The sequence below is a fragment of the Saccostrea cucullata genome, unplaced genomic scaffold (genome assembly GCF_032062105.1).
Source record: "Saccostrea cucullata isolate Sc308-1 unplaced genomic scaffold, CSIRO_AGI_Scuc_v1 ctg635, whole genome shotgun sequence".
NCBI classification, from domain to species: Eukaryota; Metazoa; Mollusca; class Bivalvia; order Ostreida; family Ostreidae; genus Saccostrea; species Saccostrea cuccullata.
Window position 1 is genome coordinate 258077 of NW_026926504.1, and position 20161 is coordinate 278237.

Below are 20161 nucleotides of genomic sequence, written 5' to 3' on the forward strand. Positions count from 1 at the left end.
AGAAGGGTCCAAGTGAAAAAAAAAGAATATTTTATTTGTAACCACCCACACTCCCAAATAAATAACTAAAGAGAAAATAAACTTTTTACGAATGTATATTTTGTTTACTTAATGACAGTTCATAAAAGTAAATTACTTGTAACCCCCCCCCCCCGATTAAAAAAATAATTAACAAAAATTTTAGGGATATGAAGGAGACGCGCTTGGTACATGTAAAGTGTAACCGAGCAGTAAGGAGTAAGGCAGATGTTACGTTTTCATCACTTATTGAGGAAACAAAGGCATTGATCTAAAATAAAGAAAGTATAATAAGTCAAAATAATAGAAATTTGGAAAATAACATATGAGATAATTTACCTAAAGTAATCGTTTGAGAAAAATGAACTATATGAAAAAACGTGTACTGATAAACAATAACCAATCAAATTAAAGAACCAATGAAATCAAAGAATAAAACTTTAATCAGCAAGGCAACTCAATCCAGATGCACAATCGCAATCTCTCACCAGAGGGCGCGCTCCGCTTACACCTCTGTTGTCGTCTAAAAAGTAGTGCAGATTGTCAAATAATTAAATGTCAACAGAAATTGTATAAATATTGACTGTTTTGTATGTTTTGTCAATGATGTTATGTGTTTAAAGCTCTCTGGTATTAAATATTTTGTTGGAGCGATGAGCGTAAAATGCCCTCTGGTGGGAGATTGGCGCAATCGAACCATTTGCTGATAAAATTTTAAGATTATATTTCTCAGAACGATATGAAAAAATTAATAAAACGAATAAATACAGAAAGAGAAAAAAAATAATATCACAATAGAATTTTTGCCCTGGTACTTTCAAATTTCATATACATTTGTTAGAAAAACGTGAAAAAATCACACAAACAAAATTTTAAACTTTACAGATGCTAAGGTGTCAGACAAAGAAAAAAAGAGTCTATGGAGCTTGGGATCCTGAAAATATGCACCGGGCAATTACTGAAGTAAAATCAGGTTATTCCTCCCTCCGAAAAGCTGCAGAGAAATATTCTGTACCCTCATCAACTCTGAGCGACAGAGTTAGTGGGAAAGTGAAAGAGGATGGGGTATGGGGGTCAAAACCCAAATTATCTCTTGAAGATGAAAAGGAATTGATAGAGACAGCAAAAGAGAGGGCTGCTCTGGGGATAGGATTTAGCAAATATAATTTTATGAGAGCAGCGAGTGCTATGGCAAAAACAAAAAATGTCGCATTCAAAAATAAAAATCCCTCTGAAATGTGGTGGAGGCGACTTAAAAAAAGACATAGCAGTTTTTCTTTAAGGTCGCCAGAAGCTACTGCTTCAAGCAGACATGCTGCCATGACCAAGGACAGAGTAGAAAAGTTTTTCCTTGCACTCGGGAAAGTTTTCAATGAAAACGACATGCAGGCAGAGCACATTTGGAACATGGATGAAACTGGGCTAACATTAGCCCACAAGCCTGGAAAAATCGTGGCAGAGAAGGGATCAAAAACTGTCCACGCCAAATGTTCTACACAGCGACAACTTGTCACTGTAATTGTTTGTGCCAATGCAAACGGTTGCACAGTTCCACCTCACTTTATCATTCCTGGCAAAACAAAGCGCAGTCTTAATAGCTATGATACTGAGTACTTGCAGAAAACTCCAATTAAAAACGCAAATATATCTCTGTCAGACTCTGGGTGGACTAAAGATGGTATAGGACGGCTTTGGTTTGAGTCCACATTTCTACCTTTTATTGGGCAACATCGCCCTCAGCTTCTTGTATGTGATGGCCATAGCTCACACAACAATGTGGAGTTTATCGAGTTGGCACGAAGCGAAAACATCATCATCATAGAGCTTCCAAGCCACACTAGCCATTGGACCCAACCCTTAGATAGGAGTTTTTTTAAATCTCTGAAGAACACATGGAATGCTGAACTTAGCAATTTCATTCAAGTTACCGGGGTTCCAGTAGGTCATGGACAGTTCTTCCGAATGTTTACCAAAGCCTGGAAATCTGCCACTGAACCTTCAATCATCCAAAATGGGTTCAGAGCAACTGGGATCTTCCCATTCAACCCTGAGGCTATCCCGGATGAGGCTTACAAACCCGCAACCCTGTACACTAGTGCATGCTCCCAGGAAACCCCACACCATTCTGATGAGCATTCTTTATCTCCAGAGCTTTCTACGTCAGCGGAGCTTGAAGCAGTTGATCAGTCACATTCTATTTCCTTAGATGTCCCTTTATTTTCTTCCGCTGATTTAACATCAGCAACCCTAATTAACCTTCCCATTACAATGGATGCTGATGGGCAGATAAGTGTAGAATCCTTGACAGATGGTACTGCTGTTGAAACAGATCTTGCGCCTGTAACAAATGAAAGAGCATTAGAGGTTCTTGAATCTACAATTGATTCAGCTAAGCTGTTGAAATTTACGGCAGCATTAATTAGCAACAAAGACATTAAAGACCCTCTTTTCCAAACTTGGAAAATGTACAAAATAAATTGTAATAATGGGAACATCTCTGACCCTTCCTTGCCATTTGATCAAAATGAGAACTCGGAGGAAAATACCAGCATTCTGTCACTTCCGGATCCCATTTTGAGGGCTTCAAAATCGAGCAAACTCAACAAGCCTGAAACACATTATTTTGTTATTACGGCCGACGAAGCTTACAAACACAAAAAACAAGCACAAGAAATTAAAAAAGAAAAACAGGAAAAGAAGGCATTGAAGAGAGGCAAGATCAAAACTGCAAACAAAGGAAAAGGAAAAAAAAGGGAAAATTGAGGAAACAGCAATGCCACTGCGTGAACTTGTTGATAATTGAAACTGAAATATTTGTTGTTATCAAATTATTAAGTTTTTATTGACTAATATATGCATTTAAGCACTTGGCTTTTTTCATCTTCTACATTTAAAAAACAATAAAACACAATTCAGATATATGTATATATTGTTGCTATTTTTATGTAAATAGGATATGTATGATATACACATAAGAATGGCTAAACAGGTGTGAGAATAACAAAAACATACTGCAACAATTTCTGTAGACTGTTGCCTTTCCTTTTTTTATTTTTTAGTAATGAATTATAAATAACTAGCGGTTCTTCCACTTTCTTCTCCAGGATCTGTAGTCGCTAACTGATTTCTTAAAATCAACGCCTCGCAGCTGCTAGCGTCTCATTTATATATACCTGGCCTATTCTACCTACTCAAGGGGGTGATCAGCCTATTGGAAGAGTCCATTTCCAATACTCCTCTGATTCAATTATAGAAGGCATGGTCAAATACGCTCCATCACAATACTATGGAAATACAGATTTATTCAAGTAGTCAAATAGAGTACCGGTCCAACTTTAATGAATTTTTCATTTAAAATAATTTATTTAAATTTTAATAAGGCCTATACATGCTTTTGAAATTTTGCAATAAGCTTTTGGTGGAAATTTCGGTGAAAACGTCATACTAAATTATTTTGATGTTTAATTTACCTGTGAATCGCTTCTTTTCGATAGATTCAATAAATTATCCCATCGATTGTGCTGCTTGCGCGTCTCATTATCAAGTTGTAAAACTATGTCCGACTTTCGATCACATGGTGTCCGACTTACGGTCACTCGCAACTTTTTCTTATTTCGAAAGATTTTATTCAATTCGGAACATATTAAAGCATTAAAGGACATAAAAACGCTAGATGAGTCCCGATGGAGAACATCAAAGCAAAGTTTATCACTGTACACTCATTGGATTAAATACAGTTCATGTTAAAAAAAATATGTGTCCGACTCACGATCAGTTTACCCTATAGAAAAAAATCTTTTAAATTTTTCTTTCAAGAACAGCAAAACTTATTTAATCACATTGATGCATGTATGGAAGTGTCTTGAGGTATTGTAGCTTCAAGTTTGTTTGAATCATGGCCCTAAGGAGTGAACTGGACTACATCTATAAAAATCATGACACTTGGGGGTAAGATAAGGTCAACCAGACTTATGATCAAGGGAGAAAAGCTTCAGTTTAAAATTGTATGTTCAAGCTAAATGAAACACATTCCTCATTGACTTTGCTTACAAATATTCCAGATGGAGGAAGAAATATCATTTACAGAACAACTGGAGCTCGAAGAACTGGAAAGGAAAAAGAAAGAGGGTGCATTAACAAAAACAGATGAAGATGGCACTGTTTATGATTGGGATGAAGAGAAGAGAGCATGGTTTCCAAAGGTTAGAAATTTTATAACAAACTGCTAGAATCACCTGCAGTGCTGATTCAAGAAAAGCCAGAGTAGGAGTAGCATTAAGCTTCTTCTTTTTAAATACCACATTTAACAAACAGGGAATGGTACTGGTAACCATGCATTTGGGAAAAATAGCATTGGAATGGAACGAATTGAGGCTTTTAAATACTAAGGGATAACAATTTGTAACCAGTTAACCAATAACCCTGTGGAAACGATAGCAATCGATTAGATGTTAGTTGAAGAATATTTTATAATAATTTTTATTTTTAGAAAAACACCACAATGGTAATTTTTTTAATTGAATGATTATAATGCTGTCATAGCAGTTCAGTAACTTAGTGACAAAAAAGGTTCCAAGCTCTGTAATCCAAATAGAAACCCAGCACACATAATGGCAGTTCTTGACTTTTGATTTTAGATTGATGAGGACTTCATAGCTAAGTATCAGATGAATTATGGAGCCAATGAAGAAGAGGGCGATACAAATGATCAGGACAAGTACAGGGAGTACTGGGAAAATTATCACAAACAGCAAAATGAAAGTGAAAGTAATGCTGAAGGAGTTGACATAAATAGTGAAGAATATTACAAACAATATACAGAATATTATAAGAATTATTATGCTCAGTATTATGAGCAGCAACAGCAGGATCAGAAAGAAGAGGAAGGGGCCAAAAGTGAGGGGGAAAAGAAGGGGAAAAAGAGAAAAGGAAGCAAATTTTTAGCCCAGAAACCCGCAGAAGGTATTGTTAGTCTGTCTAATATAACCTAAACTTATTGTTAACTGAAATTTAGCACTGCTTTCCTTGTTGATGGCTAGGGTAACAGTTGTAATATTGAAGAAAATACAAATAATCTGTGGAAGCTTGTTTTGTACAGCTTTAACTGATAATCCCTGTTTTATCAAACAAAGAAATATCTTATTGTTTATATTTATGTCTGATAAAGATTCTTATTTATATCAAGCAATCAGGAGTAATCATCATTTTCTGAATGACAGATTTTAGTCAATCTGACTACAGGTACAGAAATTGTTTTTTGAGTGAAAAATTGTCTTTAGGTCAAAATTCATTTGTATATTTGCATGACATAGAGCAATTTCTATGATTTGTCTTTATATTGACACATATATCCTGATTCAACAAGAACAAAAAACTCAAAGAAATACCTTATAACAATGAATTCCTAAAACATACCAATATATTATTATATATGATTATGTATAAATATTTCAGAACCACAGTGGTTTGATGTGCAAGATGAGAAAAACACAAATGTGTATGTGAGTGGTCTCCCTGTGGATATAACAGAGGAGGAGTTCAAGGAACTGATGAACAAGTGTGGAATGATCATGTTTGACCCTCAGAAGAAGGCTCTCAAACTGAAGCTTTACAGAGACCAGAATGGGGAACCTAAAGGGGATGGCAGGTGCTGTTATATCAAGGTAAGAGACAGGTGCTGTTATATCAGGGTAAGAGACAGGTGCTGTTATATCAAGGTAAGAGACAGGTACAGTTATATAAGGTAAGAGACAGGTGCAGTTATATCAGTGTAAGAGACAGGTGCAGTTATATCAAGGTAAGAGACAGGTGTAGTTATATCAGGGTAAGAGACAGGTGCAGTTATATCAAGGTAACAGACAGCTGCTGTTATATCAAGGTAACAGACAGCTGCTGTTATATCAAGGTAAAAGACAGCTGCTGTTATATCAAGGTAAGAAAAACGTGCTGTTTTATCAAGATCAGAGACAGGTGAAGTTATATCAGTGTAAGAGACAGGTGCAGTTATATCAAGGTAAGAGACAGGTGCTGACATATCAAGGTAAGAGACAGGTGCTGTTATATCAAGGTAAGAGACAGGTGCAGTTATATCAGTGTAAGAGACAAGTGCAGTTTTATCAAGGTAAGAGACAGGTGCTGTTATATCAAGGTAAGAGACAGGTGAAGTTATATCAGTGTAAGAGAAGCAGATCAAGGTGCTGTTATATCAAGGTAAGAGACAGGTGCTGTTATAGCAAGGTAAGAGACAGATGCTGTTATATCAAGGTAAGAGACGGGTGCTGTTATATCAAGGTAAGAGACAGGTGCTGTTATATCAAGGTAACAGACAGCTGCTGTTATATCAAGGTAAAAGCAGTTATATCAAGGTAAGAAAAAGCTGTTTTATCAAGATCAGAGACAGGTGCTGTTATATCAAGGTAAGAGACAGGTGCTGTTATATCAAGGTAAGAGACAGGTGCAGTTATATCAGTGTAAGAGACAAGTATTTTTATCAAGGTAAGAGACAGGTGCTGTTATAGCAAGGTAAGAGACAGGTGCTGTTATATCAAGGTAAGAGACAGGTGAAGTTATATCAGTGTCAAGTAAGACAGGTGCAGTTATATCAAGGTAAGAGACAGGTGCTGTTATATCAAGGTAAGAGACAGGTGCTATTATATCAAGGTAAGAGACAGCTGCAGTTATATCAAGTTAAGAGACAGGTGCTGATAGATCAAGGTAAGAGACAGGTGCTGTTATGTCAAGGTAAGAGGTAAGAGACAGGTGCTGTTATATCAAGGTAAGAGACAGGTGCAGTTACATCAGTGTAAGAGACAGGTGCAGTTATATCAAGGTAAGAGACAGGTGCTGTTATAGCAAGGTAAGAGACAGGTGCTGTTATATCAAGGTAAGAGACAGGTGCTGTTATATCAAGGTAAGAGACAGGTGAAGTTATATATCAGTGCTGTTATAAGGTAAGAGACAGAGACAGGTGCAGTTATATCAAGGTAAGAGACAGGTGCAGTTATATAGAATCTGTTATATGGTAAGAGACAGGTGCTGTTATATCAAGGTAAGAGACAGTTGCTGTTATATCACGGTAAGAGACTCGTGCTGTTATATCAAGGTAAGAGACAGGTGCTGTTATATCAAGGTAAGAGAGGTGCTGTTATATCAAGGATGCAGTTACTTTTTTTTTATATCAAGGTAAGACACATTCCATGTATTTGTATATTTATATAACTTCAGGCTTTAAAGTCATTAATAAATTAATAAACAGATATTTTGTAATTTATTCTTTTATTAATATAAGTGATATTTTTGTAGCAGTGTTAAAGAAAATCAAAAGTTTGGTAAAATTCACAATTTTCCTTTTTATTCACAAAGGTCACACTGTTTTGTAATTAGATTGAGAGTGAATAATCCATCATTACAGAGACTCAGATTTCAAAGTATCTCCAAATATGTTGTTGTATGTTACCAATATTTGCAATCTTATAATAATCACCACTAAGCTCTGACATGACAGTCTATGACACTATGTTATGAGAAGACAGAGGCAAAGGTTAAATCAGGGAAAATGTAATAAGCCAAAATTTCAATATTTTGATCAATATTATTAAATTTATTTCACTTGTGAGATGGGATTTTAGTATATCTTAACACATGCTTTGCTTTCATTAAAATGTAATGTACATTTACAACATCTGCTTTGCTCTCATGAAAGTATGGGAATAAAATTAAAATCCTCTCACACAAATTCAACTTTAGGTACAAAACATTGAATGTTCTCCATCTTTTATTTTGTAAATAAAACTTTGGGTAAATCTTTTGTTTTTGAAGAGCAATTGTCTCTCATCAAGTGAGATCTTAATGAAGTAAACTTTTTATAATCTTTCATAGCACATGTATAAACATTTAAAAAATTGAAATAATCTATAACTAGAAGTTAGTACAACATTTTGGAAAAACATTAAATTTGGATCAATTCTAAATGTATAAAGCTTATTAATTTTATCAACATCATTTTTAGCACTTAAATTTAGATTTTGAAAAACTGAAAGATTTAGGAAGTTTTTAATGATTAAAAACTGAAAGGCCAAAGTAAGTGACTCAAGTGAGCATTTTGGCCTATGGGCCTCTTGTTAAATTTTAGTACAATATATAAACATGAACAGATCATGCCTATTTCTTGATTGTATGTCTGTTTTGTATCTGAAGGTTGAGTCTGTGGAGCTAGCACTAAAGATTTTAGATGGATATGATGTACGCGGACACAAAATTCATGTAGAAAGAGCCAAGTTTACAATGAAGGGAGATTTTGATCCAAGCAAAAAACGAAAGAAACTCACCAACAAAGAGAAAAAAAGGCTGAAAGAGAAACAGCAAAAGTGAGAACATGTTCAATACACATGAAATACAGCATAGAACTGATAATTAAAAAATTTTGAATCATGAATTTATGAAGAAAAGTGAAAGTTATAATAAGTGTTATTGGCCCATATAACAGGTAGAGCTGGGTATCGCGACTGAAAAATCGTATCGCGATATATTGCAATATTATATTTTGTATTGCAATATATCACAATATAAAGTTTTTAATAAATTTTGCTTTTCGTCAATGTCAAATGAAAACACAAACTCAAATTACATGTATTCTCGAGTTGATATTGCAACTGCATGGTCGCGTTGTGTCGGCGCAAGTGGCAAGCTAAGATTTTTGTGGCACAACTTGACGAATCAAGTTGTGATATTCAGAATCGGCTTTAACATGTAGGGGTTTCATGTAACAGTTGTCGTCTTTTCGTTTCTGACAGAGATATGTCTCTCATTTCTGATCACACTTCACGTCGCTTGCCGCCATATCTTACCTTGAAAAGGGCAAATAACTCTTTTTATAACAATTTATAGCATATCGAACCCGAACCGGTATTCACAAAAAATACCGCGATACGTATTGTGAAGAAAAAATCGGGATACACCGGTTAACTGGTAATATCGCACAGCACTAATAACAGGGTTGTCCAAAAAAGTTGTGTAGACAGGGAAAACAGGTCAGTTTCTCTTTGCTAAATTAAATTTTTTTTTTCTTGTCATAGCAAAAAGTAACATTTTATGATCACACATTTCAAGTTTCGTGATAATATCACATTTGATAAGAAAATTATGAAAAAGTAAAGAAAGCATGTAAGTGTAAATCGGTGCACGAAAGCAAGCTTAATTTACATCCCTTAAAACATCATGATCTCTTTTTCTGCTTCACATGCATCTATTAACACCCAATAATCATTTCTAAGTGAAAAACTGCTCTTTACTAAGGGTCTTCTTTAGATTAACAACTGTCCATTTTTTTGTTTGTTTTTTGTAGCAGATTCTAATTTCAGTCAAAAGAATGACTGCACTTAAGCTATGAGAGTTGGATCCCGATGTTTTGCGCAAAATAAAATTCCAAAATTCATTAAATTTATGTTTTATAGGTATTAAACAATATCATAAGAGCAGGTTTTGGTATATTATATTACATGAAAGTATTAAATAATGCCGAGCGACACTAGCTTTTGAAACGAGAGTCTAACAGTTTTGTCTCATTTCTATTGTTATTCATATGCATACCAGTTTTCAACAACATTGTTTACATCGAGCCGCAACTTGGCCATTTTTCTCATTTGCACAGAATGTGTATTTTAACTAAAACTTATACATATCCAAAGGACAATGTTGGCCAAGTTGCGGCTCATATCTAATTTTTAAAAAAATGTACTCAAACTTCGTTCGAGTTAGCTACTAAATTAGCAGGTTACGAGTGTCAGCCCATGTGAACCCTTTGATATTATAATTACTTTTCTCACGTGACATTCAAGTGTTCGATACGCTTTCATTGTGTCAGTCGTTGGAAAATTCTTTTTATATCTACATGTACTTCCATCTTCAAAATATTTCAAAGATTCTATTGGCGTTTTAAAGATTACGTTGACGTCTTTCACTATAGTGTTTTTGTTCGGGGTATTTTAAAGGAAAGAGGTATTATTTTGCTGATTACATGCTGTACATATAGCAGTGGCGGATCCAGAAATTTTGAAAACGGGAACCAGTTTTAGGTCAGGGTAGGAGCCCACAGTCACACCGGACCAAAAAAAAACTAAACTTTTTATTTTATTTTTACTTTACTAATAAGTCCACAGTTATTATTCAAGATGATTAAGATAAAGTGAAAATGTCATAATTTTTTTTAATACACTGTAGGTACGAACACATAATTATTTTAAGATTTAGTTGATTCGCTGCTTGACAGCAAATAATACATGAGCACTGAGAGTTTAAGCATTCATATTTTAGAAGAACGTTAGATAGAGAAAATTATGCATGCAGTGCTTGATAATGTAGAAGCCGAAATTCATTTTTTTAATGCATTGTCCTTTGTACCCTGAATACCGATCAAATTTTTTGAAAATTAACCCTGCCAATAATCAAATGGCATTCAAATGGCATGGTCATATATGGATTTACTATGTGTACTTATTTCAGATTATCCTATAGACAGGTTGCAAATTATTTTTTTTTTATGCTAAGACAGTCCATTATGTTCAGAAAATAAAAATGTATGTCAGTGTCATTTTCACTACCAACCTAAGCGTACAAAATGCATACATATATTTATCACAATTGTGTTTATTTTTATGAACTTTTTGTTTTTCTCTTAATGTTCTGCTCTTTCCTTGCTTAATTTACTTAACGTGGATACAATGAAATTATATGCATGGTTATAAATCATTTATTTTTTTACACAAGGAACACAAAACCCTCATCTCCGACTTTTTCATATATAATGTAAATCAGATACGGAAAACCATGTGCTTATGATCCATTTCCATGCGATTTAAATGTCTCCGCCCCTTTGCTGCGACCTTAAAATCGAAAGCGGTCCAGTTCAATTTTCCGGAATTTATGGCTTAAACATGTTCTTTTCAATAGCGTTGTATGTAATTATAGAAATATGTATGACGAAAAATTCTAGAAATAAATATCAAAAGCATATGCTTGCACATTAAGCTTAGATTAATTTAGCGATATATTGTAATGTTAAGCTTAAAATGGATAGCGAAAAGGTTCCAAATAATGTCCTTAAGTGCAGTCATTCTTTTGTCACTTCTGTACTCTTTTCCCTGTCTGGTCATTCCAAGTTTTTTCTATGTTTAGCGTCCGCGTGCGCCTTGGTTTTTGACACCCCATGTTAGAAAAAAAACAAACAGAATCAGGAGTCCGAAAATTAATTTTTCATGACAAAATTTGTGATTTCTGGCAATATCTTTAAATGTTTGTATAATATTTCATTATTGCAATAGTTTCAGTATTTTAAAATTCCTGGATTTTGCTGAAGAAAATAACTTTCTTTATGAAAAATAGATAAATGAAATCATATCTTTCTAATTACGTCATTCTTATTACTATAAAATATGAGTTGTTATTTTTTTGACTTGTGTGTTTTTTGCGAATAGGTAGCTAGGTTTTTAGCTCACCTGAGCCGAAGGCTCAAGTGAGCTTTTCTGATCACATTTTGTCCGGCGTCCGTCTGTCCGTCTAGCTGTCCGTCTGTCTGTAAACTTTTCACATTTTCGACTTCTTCTCAGGAACCGCTGGGCCAATTTCAACCAAACTTGCCACAAAGCATCCTTGGGTGAAGGGGATTCAAGTTTGTTCAAATGAAGGGCCACGCCCTCATTCAAGGGGAGATAATTGGCAATTAATGAAAATTTGGTGGCATGTTTTAAAAATCTTCTTCTCAAGAACCACTGTGCCAGGAAAGATGAAACTTATGGGGAATCATCCTCAGGTAGTGTAGATTCAAATTTGTTCAATTCATGACCCCTGGGGGTAGGGCGGGGCCAAAATTGCTGACCAAAGTTTTACATAGAAATATATAGGAAAATTCTTTAAAAATCTTCTTCTCAAGAATGACCAAGCCATAATTCATCATATTTATATGGAAGCATCCTCAGGTAGTGTAGATTCAAGTTTGTTCAAATCATGACCCCCGGGGGTAGGGCGGGGCCAAAATGGCCGACCCAAGTTTTACATAGAAATATATAGGAAAATTCTTTAAAAATCTTCTTCTTAAGAATGACCAAGCCATAATTCATCATATTTATATGGAAGCATCCTCGGGTAGTGTAGATTCAAGTTTGTTCAAATCATGACCCCCACGGGTAGGGCGGGGCCAAGATGGCGGACCAAAGTTTTACATAGAAATATGTAGGAAAATTCTTTAAAAATCTTCTTCTCAAGAATGACCAAGCCATAATTCATCATATTTAAATGGAAGCATCCTCAGGTAGTGTAGATTCAAGTTTGTTCAAATTATGACCCCCGGGGGTAGGGCGGGGCCAAAATGGCTGACCTAAGTTTTACATAGAAATATATTGGAAAATTCTTTAAAAATCTTCTTCTTAAGAATGACCAAGCCATAATTCATCATATTTATATGGAAGCATCCTCAGGTAGTGTAGATTCAAGTTTGTTCAAATCACTACCCCCGGGGGTAGGGTGGGGCCAAAATGGCTGACCTAAGTTTTACATAGAAATATATAGAACAAATCTTTAAAAATCTTCTTCTTAAGAATGACCAAGCCATAATTCATCATATTTATATGGAAGCATCCTCAGGTAGTGTAGATTCAAATTTGTTCAAATCACAACCCCGGGGGTAGGGCGGGACCAAAATGGCCGACCAAAGTTTTACATAGAAATATATAGGAAAATTCTTTAAAAATCTTCTTCTCAAGAATGACCAAGCCATAATTCATCATATTTATATGGAAGCATCCTCAGGTAGTGTAGATTCAAGTTTGTTCAAATCATGACCCCCGGGGGTAGGGCGGGGCCAAAATGGCCGACCAAAGTTTTACATAGAAATATATAGGAAAATTCTTTAAAAATCTTCTTCTTTAAGATAGAAAATCCATGATTGTTCATGGGACTACTTTTGGATTTTACCTTTTCAATAATAAACCAATTTATACTTTGCCTAGCCACAGTGCTCAGGTGAGCGATGTGGCCCATGGGCCTCTTGTTGAAAGATGGGTGGACGCTAAACAGAGAAAAAACTTGGAATGGCCTCATGTATATAAACCATACCCAAAACAATTTATTACATCTCCGTGCGCCGGTTACACGTTTGACGACATTATTTTCATGAAACTCAATTCCAACTACACTTTGAAAAACAGGACACCAATCATCTGTTTCTAATGCTATTCATATAATAATCTGACATGTTATTAAAATTTTGATTCGGGTTTCACTGATTTAAATATGAGTTCAACGTATTACAAAGTACCAAAGAAATAAAAGCAAATGTAATAGTGATATGCGTAAATTATTCCAAATTTTGTTCATGCGCTGACAGGCCATATCGGCCTTCATATAAATTGACTCAATATTTTTAATATGAAAGATATACATTTAAGAATTCACAATTTAAAAGAACATTGTATATGTCTATGCAAAATTTGGTTAGTATTGGTAGCATGTTAAATAAGTTGTAAACATGGTCTACGACTTTATGGGACAACCCTCATACATGTAGTTTTTATGCCCTGACATGAATATGACCTGGGCATATAGTATTTGTCATGTCCATCTTCCTTACTTCTGTCCTTCCCTCCTTCCATCACACTTTGCGTTTAACTCAGTTCAAATCTCAGTTTCAAAAGAAACTATTCAAGATATTTTTATCAAGCTTCATATACTGATAGATATTGATGAGAGTTTTTATCTCAGTTTTAAAGATACCATTCAAGATAGTGTAATCAAACTTCATATGTTAATGTAAGCTATTCAACTGCACCAACATTTTTAGCTCACCTGAGCCGAATGCTCAAGTGAGCTTTTCTGATCAAAGTTTGTCCGTTGTCTGTCGTTGTGGTTGTCGTTGTCGTCGTCATTGTCGTTGTCATAAACTTTTCACATTTTCATCTTCTTCTCAAAAACCACTGGACCAATTTCAACCAAACTTGCTACAAAGTATCCTTGGGTAAAGGGGATTCAAGTTTGTTCAAATAAAGGGCCACGCCTTCTGCCAAGGGGAGATAATTATGAATTAGTGAAAAATTAATGGCATTCTTAAAAAATCTTCTTTTCAAGAACCATTGGGCCAGGAAAGATGAAACTCATGTAGGATCATCCTCAGGTAGTGTAGATTCAAGTTTGTTCAAATCATGACCCCTGGGGGTAGGGTGGGGCCAAAATGGCCGATCAAAGTTTTACATAGGAATATATAGGAAAAATGTTTAAAAATCTTCTTCTCAAGATCCATAGGGATAGGAAAGGTGATACTTATGTTAAATCATCCTCAGGTAGTGTACATTCAAGTTTGTTCAAATCGTGACCCCGGGGGTAGGGTGGGGCCACAATGGCCGATCAAAGTTTAACATAGGAATATATAGGAAAAATGTTTAAAAATCTTCTTCTCAAGAACCATCGTGACAGGAAAGATGAAACTCATGTCGAATCATCCTCAGGTAGTGTAGATTCAAGTTTGTACAAATCATGATCCCTGGGGGTAGGATGGGGCCAAAATGGCTGATCAAAGTTTTACATTAGGAATCTATAGGGAAATCTTTTAAAATCTTCTTCTCAAGTACTTCAAAGCCATGATAGATGATATTTATATGGAAGCAACCTCAGGTAGTGTAGATTCTAGTTTGTTAAAAATCATGACCCCTGGGGTAGGGTAGGCCACAATGGCCGACCAAAGTTTTACATAGGATATATAGGAAAAATCTTTAAAAATCTTCTTCTCAAGAACTATTGAGACAGGAAAGATGAAACTCATGTGAAATCATCCTCAGGTAGTGTAGATTTAAGTTTGTTCAAATCATGACCCCACGGGGTAGGATGGGGCCAAAATTGCTGATCGAAGTTTTACATAGGAATATTTATCAAGTACTTCAAAGCCATGATTAGTGATATTTATATGGAATCATTCTCAGGTAGTGTAGATTCTAGTTTGTTCAAATCGTGACCCTGGGGGATAGGGTTGGGCCACAATGGGGGATCTAAGTTTTACCTTAAAATATATTTTAAAAAATGTTCTCAAGAATAGCAAACCCATGATTAGGGATACTAGTATTTATATGGAAGCATTCTCAAGTAGTGTAGAATTAATTATAAATTTGTTCAAATCATAACCCCAAGGGTAGGGTGGGGCCACAACGGTGGATCAAACTTTTACTTGGAAAAATAAAGGGAAAAATCCCAAGAACAGAAAAGCTATGTTTAGTCATACATGTATTGACCTGTAAGATTCCTCATGTATTGAAGATTTAAATTTGTTCAAATCATGGCCCTTGGGGGTAGGGAGGGAAACAATGGGGAATCAAATTCAAATTATAATAATAAGTAATGTATAGGAAGAAAGTGTTAAAAAAATCTTTTCACCAAGAACAGCAAAGTCCCCTTGCAGAAATAAATCCTGGAGGGTCAGGAGAAGTCAGGATATCCTGGGATTTTCTTGAGATATCCTGACATGTCCTGCTCTCCGAAATTTTTGCTCCTGACAATTGTCATATCCTGAGATGTCCTGATATCAGGTTCAGGATTTTATCAGGACATGTCAGGACTTTATGTTAACGCTTCACCAGAACAGGATCTTTCCAGGATTTTTCAGGACTTTTACAAGAGATCAAGTCCTGACACAAGGAAATCTCAGGGCTTTTAATATTTTCTGAACTAAAACAAACTGAATCAAATAAGTCCATCTTGAGATCAAACTGTTCATTCCAAGTCCTGGAATATCCTGAAGTCAAGACTCAATATCTCTATGTGGTCCCTTCATTACAATTGCCCATGTGTTAAGTGTTAATTCTTTCTGATGAAAGCATCACAAATGAATGGGGGCCTGGGGCAGGAGTTTCTTTAATTTATTGACCTAATCTTTATCCCATCAATTTGCAAAAGCTTTCCTTGACCTAAACAACGTACCTGCTGTGTCCCCCCACAGTTGCTTAAACTAAGACAGCATCCAATGAGGAGAGCCAGTCAGGATTTGTGCGCCTTCTCAGACCAGTTCAAAATTTCATTGCAAACCAAAATGTTTGTGAGGAACATGAAAGAATTATACAGTAAAAAGTGAAATATGCTTTGGGAAATACAATATGTCATCACCATATTGAACTAGATGTCAACATTTAAAAGTTGATTGTGTCTATGTCCATGAGATGGGGAAATATTGAAGATATGAATGACCTGGATGCAGTGAGAGGAAAATTTCAAAGATTTGCTGGTGGTACTAAAGAATGCTAAGAAAAGGGTAAGTGCATGGGCTTAAATGTGTACTTCCATCCCTCATTTTAGATTACTATGATTATATACATAGACAGTATGTTAATTATAAATTAGTACTTAATTTAATATAAATACAGTATGTTATCAGTAAATACAATACACATGATACATGTGTAAAATATATGTACATGAATTACATCATGATATCATGTAATTATTGTTTTACATGTGTATATATAGTTTTTAATATATGATCAAACATTTTCCTAAACAATTATTGCAAATTCTCTGTAGTTTCCTTTAGGAAATATGGTCAAATGTATATCATTATACCGTAAATCTCGAAATTTTTACGTCGATTTTATTTTGCGAAATCGGGTCAAATGGTGTTTATTAATTTTTACGTTTCAAAATTTTGCAGATTACCACTACTTTTCCTATTTGTAATTTATTTTTAAGAAAAATATTTTTGCAAATGCAATGAACTTGCAAATTTGCTAAAAATTTATCTACAGCAAAAATTTCCAGATTTACGTAGTACACAGCTCAGTGCAGTATTTTATATATTATCTTTTAATTATTTCTTTCAGTGTAATTTGCTAATTTAATATTGATGCATATGATTTTTTTTATTGACTGTATGGTCTTTCATGACCAACTGAACTATGAAAAATTTATCTTTTTTTATTTTGACCATCAATATAAACATTATTGTGATTAATTGTTTTAGAATAATAAAGTATCTTAATTTAATTCTTTACAGGCCTAATAACAGAAAGCATCCCTGGAGTCAGTGTTTCCACCACTCCTTGCATCATGCAAATAAGATCCATATTTAAATGCATTTTGAGAACTTAATCCGTCCTGTTTTTGAAAGAAGTGACAAAACCCTAGAGGTCATTATGACAATAAGGTGACAATAAGGGGATTGTTGATCGATCTCAGGAATATCTCAAGATATCCCAGGATTTTTACACTACAAAGTCAAATTCCTGAGGCCAGGATGATGACAGGATTGTAATCCCAGGAAATCTCAAGACATCCCAGGATATTTGTGCTACCATGAAACATGTGAAATATTCCTGAGGTCAGGATAATTGTGGTCCCAGGAATAGGATATTTTGCTTTACCAGGATTCTGTGAAATCCTGAGAAATCCTTGTTCCAATACCATCCTAGTATTATTTTTCAAGATATATCTTGAGCCATTCAGGAAATCTTGGGATCCCCTATTTTCACAAGGGTCATATGCTGTATTGATATGAAGGCATTCTCAAGTAGTATTAAAATTCAAGCCCCCCCCCCCACCTCACTAAACTTTTCAGCTCTGATCTTATTTGTGCTTTTTCCTAGCTATTGTGCTCGGGTGAGCGATGTGGCCCCTGGGCCTTTGGTTTGACATTGATCTTTCCTTTGACTTTAATTTTTATGCCCCCTTTGAAGAAGGGAGGGCATATTGCTTTGCTGCTGTCTGTCTTTCTGTCTGTCTGTCTGTAGGTGGGTCGGTCTGTTGGTCCACCATCCATTTTTGTTCATTTCCTTTGCAGAGATAAAACATACTGTAGAAGTACTTTTTTTCCGTGTGGTATTAATTTACGCTATGTATTTCCGCGGAAATTTGTCCCATCGAACTTAATGCAAATACAAGGCATATAAGGAGAATCTTAAGATATCTGCGTAATTTTCTACCAGCGGATTGAACACGAATAGAGATTCTGCTGAATTATGACCTCGTGGAAAAAAAGTACGTCACTCTACAGTATTCAAATGAAATTGGTATAGAATTTTATTAAAAGTCAAGTTCTGTTTTGGGTATGATCGAGCCATTGGGGGCATAAGTACAGGTATTCTTTTGTCTTTAAATAAGTGTTTAGCTTAGTTTTTAAGAAACCATTCAAGTAACTGTATAATCAAACTTCGAATGCTGATACATACTGATATAAGCTTTTCAACAGCTTCAGCATTTTTTACCTTTACTTTGACCTTGATCTCACTTTTCTTACATTATTGTCTACATTAGTTTTAAAGTAAACAAGATATTTTTATCAAATTTCTTATGCTGATACAAACTGCTAAAAGCTATCAATTGCAATTGAATGGTGTTGTCGTGGTTACTAAAAATAGAAATTTCTATGAAATATTTTCAAAATTGCAACTCCTCCTACAGTTTTAGTCTGATTTCAATATAACTTGGCATACAAGTACACTACACTGAGATACATAATTCTTTTTATTGGTTTTTGATTTTAACAACTGATGTTGCAGTTGTTACTAAAAATAGAAATTTCTGTGAAATACTTTTAAAATGCTACTCCAAATACAGTTTTAGTCTGATTATAATATAGTATGGCATGCAAGTAGACAACACTGAGATACATAATTGTCTTTATTGTTTTAAAATTAAAATTTTATTGAAATCTACTCCTACAGTTATAGTCTTATTGCAATCTTACCACAAAAAGAGACTAAATCAAGGATCATTCTATTTATTGCTGTTTTAAAGTTTCAAGTCCCAACTGCTACTTTTCTCTATCTTTGCTATAAGTGCAAAGCAGTAGAGCTACAGTCTCAACAGAGACTTTTGGTTACTGATTAAATGTTACATGTATTCTCTTGCTGAAGCATTATCATGACTTCCAGTCCCTATACATTCGTAAAATTTGATGTTTATCCATTTAAGCAGGTAGGTGTAAATTTTATGGGCAATTAATGGGGGGTGGGGATCTATTTTTTTATAGCTGGTGTATGTAGTACCGGTAGTTTAAATGATAGATTTTAGGATTGAATTGTTGTGTATTTCAGATTGTTTGACTGGCGACCAGAGCGACCAATTGATGCCAGACAAAAATGTGAAAAAGTTGTCATCTTGAAAAACATGTTTTCTCCAAAAGAGTTTGATGTAAGTAAGAAATTAAAAGAATCTCAACAATCACTTCTTGATGCTTATTGAGCTATGTGATCCCCTTCGTTACATCAATTATTCTGAGAGTTTAACTAAACTGAGACTTTAATCAAGGTTATTGGAAAATAAGAACATGAAAATTGAATTTTTGTGTCACAGGAGTTTTATATTTTAGAACTCTTTAATTAGAAACAATAAGGTCATCATTGTGAATTCTCCCTAGAAATGGTCTGTCTTAGGCCAGATAAAATTCATCTTTAGATTCTCATCCCCGCCCGCCCCTCTCAAAGTGTCCCGCCTCGGGGTTTTTTATTTGATTTTTGGGTGTTAATAAAAGTATTTTCATGTATTTTTACTCAGCTAGAATTTGGGTCAAAAAGTTCTTTCCCGTCTGTATTAAAAGTCGTGTGCCACTATTTATAGCAAAAGAGCCATATGAAGAATGGAGAAAAATCGGCAATAAAAGTAGTTGAAATATGAAAGGAAAAGATAATTTGTCAGTGTAGAGAAGGCAGAGAAGAAAAATTAGCATAAACACATCTAGATACCATCATTGACATGAGCAAGTTTTAGAGAGATTTTCACTACGTAAAAATAGACGAGGAAAATGACACCTGGGGCCCGTTTCATCAAAGGCAGTACGCCCGGTCGTAGCGCTACGCCGGTGTAAAGTCGGGACTAGCACGAAGATTTCCGTTTCATTAAAGAGCGTATTGTTACACCTGACTAAATTTAGGTCAAAATTTTACGTCTACTCATGGGTAGGCATAAGTTTGGGCTTAAACTTAAAATTAAGCTATTTGACTGATTTTGAAACAATTTAGCGAGTTCTCCAGAAAATATACTATTCTAAGAAGTATGTTCAATACAAACAATGCATTATTAAATTATAAATACTATGAAGAGGGGGGGCAGGGGGGCTGTTACAACCACTTGGGGACATAGTTGATTGGAGTAATAACGTACTATTTAAATTTTTTAAAAT

General features: G+C 34.8%; 2 protein-coding genes across 2 annotated transcripts in view; both read left to right on the forward strand.

Annotated features, from left to right (window-relative positions):
* The window catches only part of LOC134271866 (17S U2 SnRNP complex component HTATSF1-like), a gene marked incomplete at its 3' end in the record, with an annotated part of 34274 nt that extends 15097 nt beyond the window's left edge, over positions 1–19177 (forward strand). Inside the window, exons 2-6 of the mRNA XM_062754079.1 lie at positions 4079–4220; positions 4656–4980; positions 5473–5681; positions 8215–8384; positions 19077–19177. Of these exons, the coding sequence (XP_062610063.1) occupies positions 4079–4220; positions 4656–4980; positions 5473–5681; positions 8215–8384; positions 19077–19177 (947 nt within the window). The remainder of the gene's footprint in view (positions 1–4078; positions 4221–4655; positions 4981–5472; positions 5682–8214; positions 8385–19076) is intronic.
* Positions 830–2781, forward strand: LOC134271863 (uncharacterized). The gene has a single exon (XM_062754077.1). It carries the CDS (start codon positions 904–906, stop codon positions 2779–2781), a length of 1878 nt encoding a protein of 625 aa, XP_062610061.1. The 5' UTR covers positions 830–903.
* Positions 19178–20161: the final 984 nt, after the last annotated feature.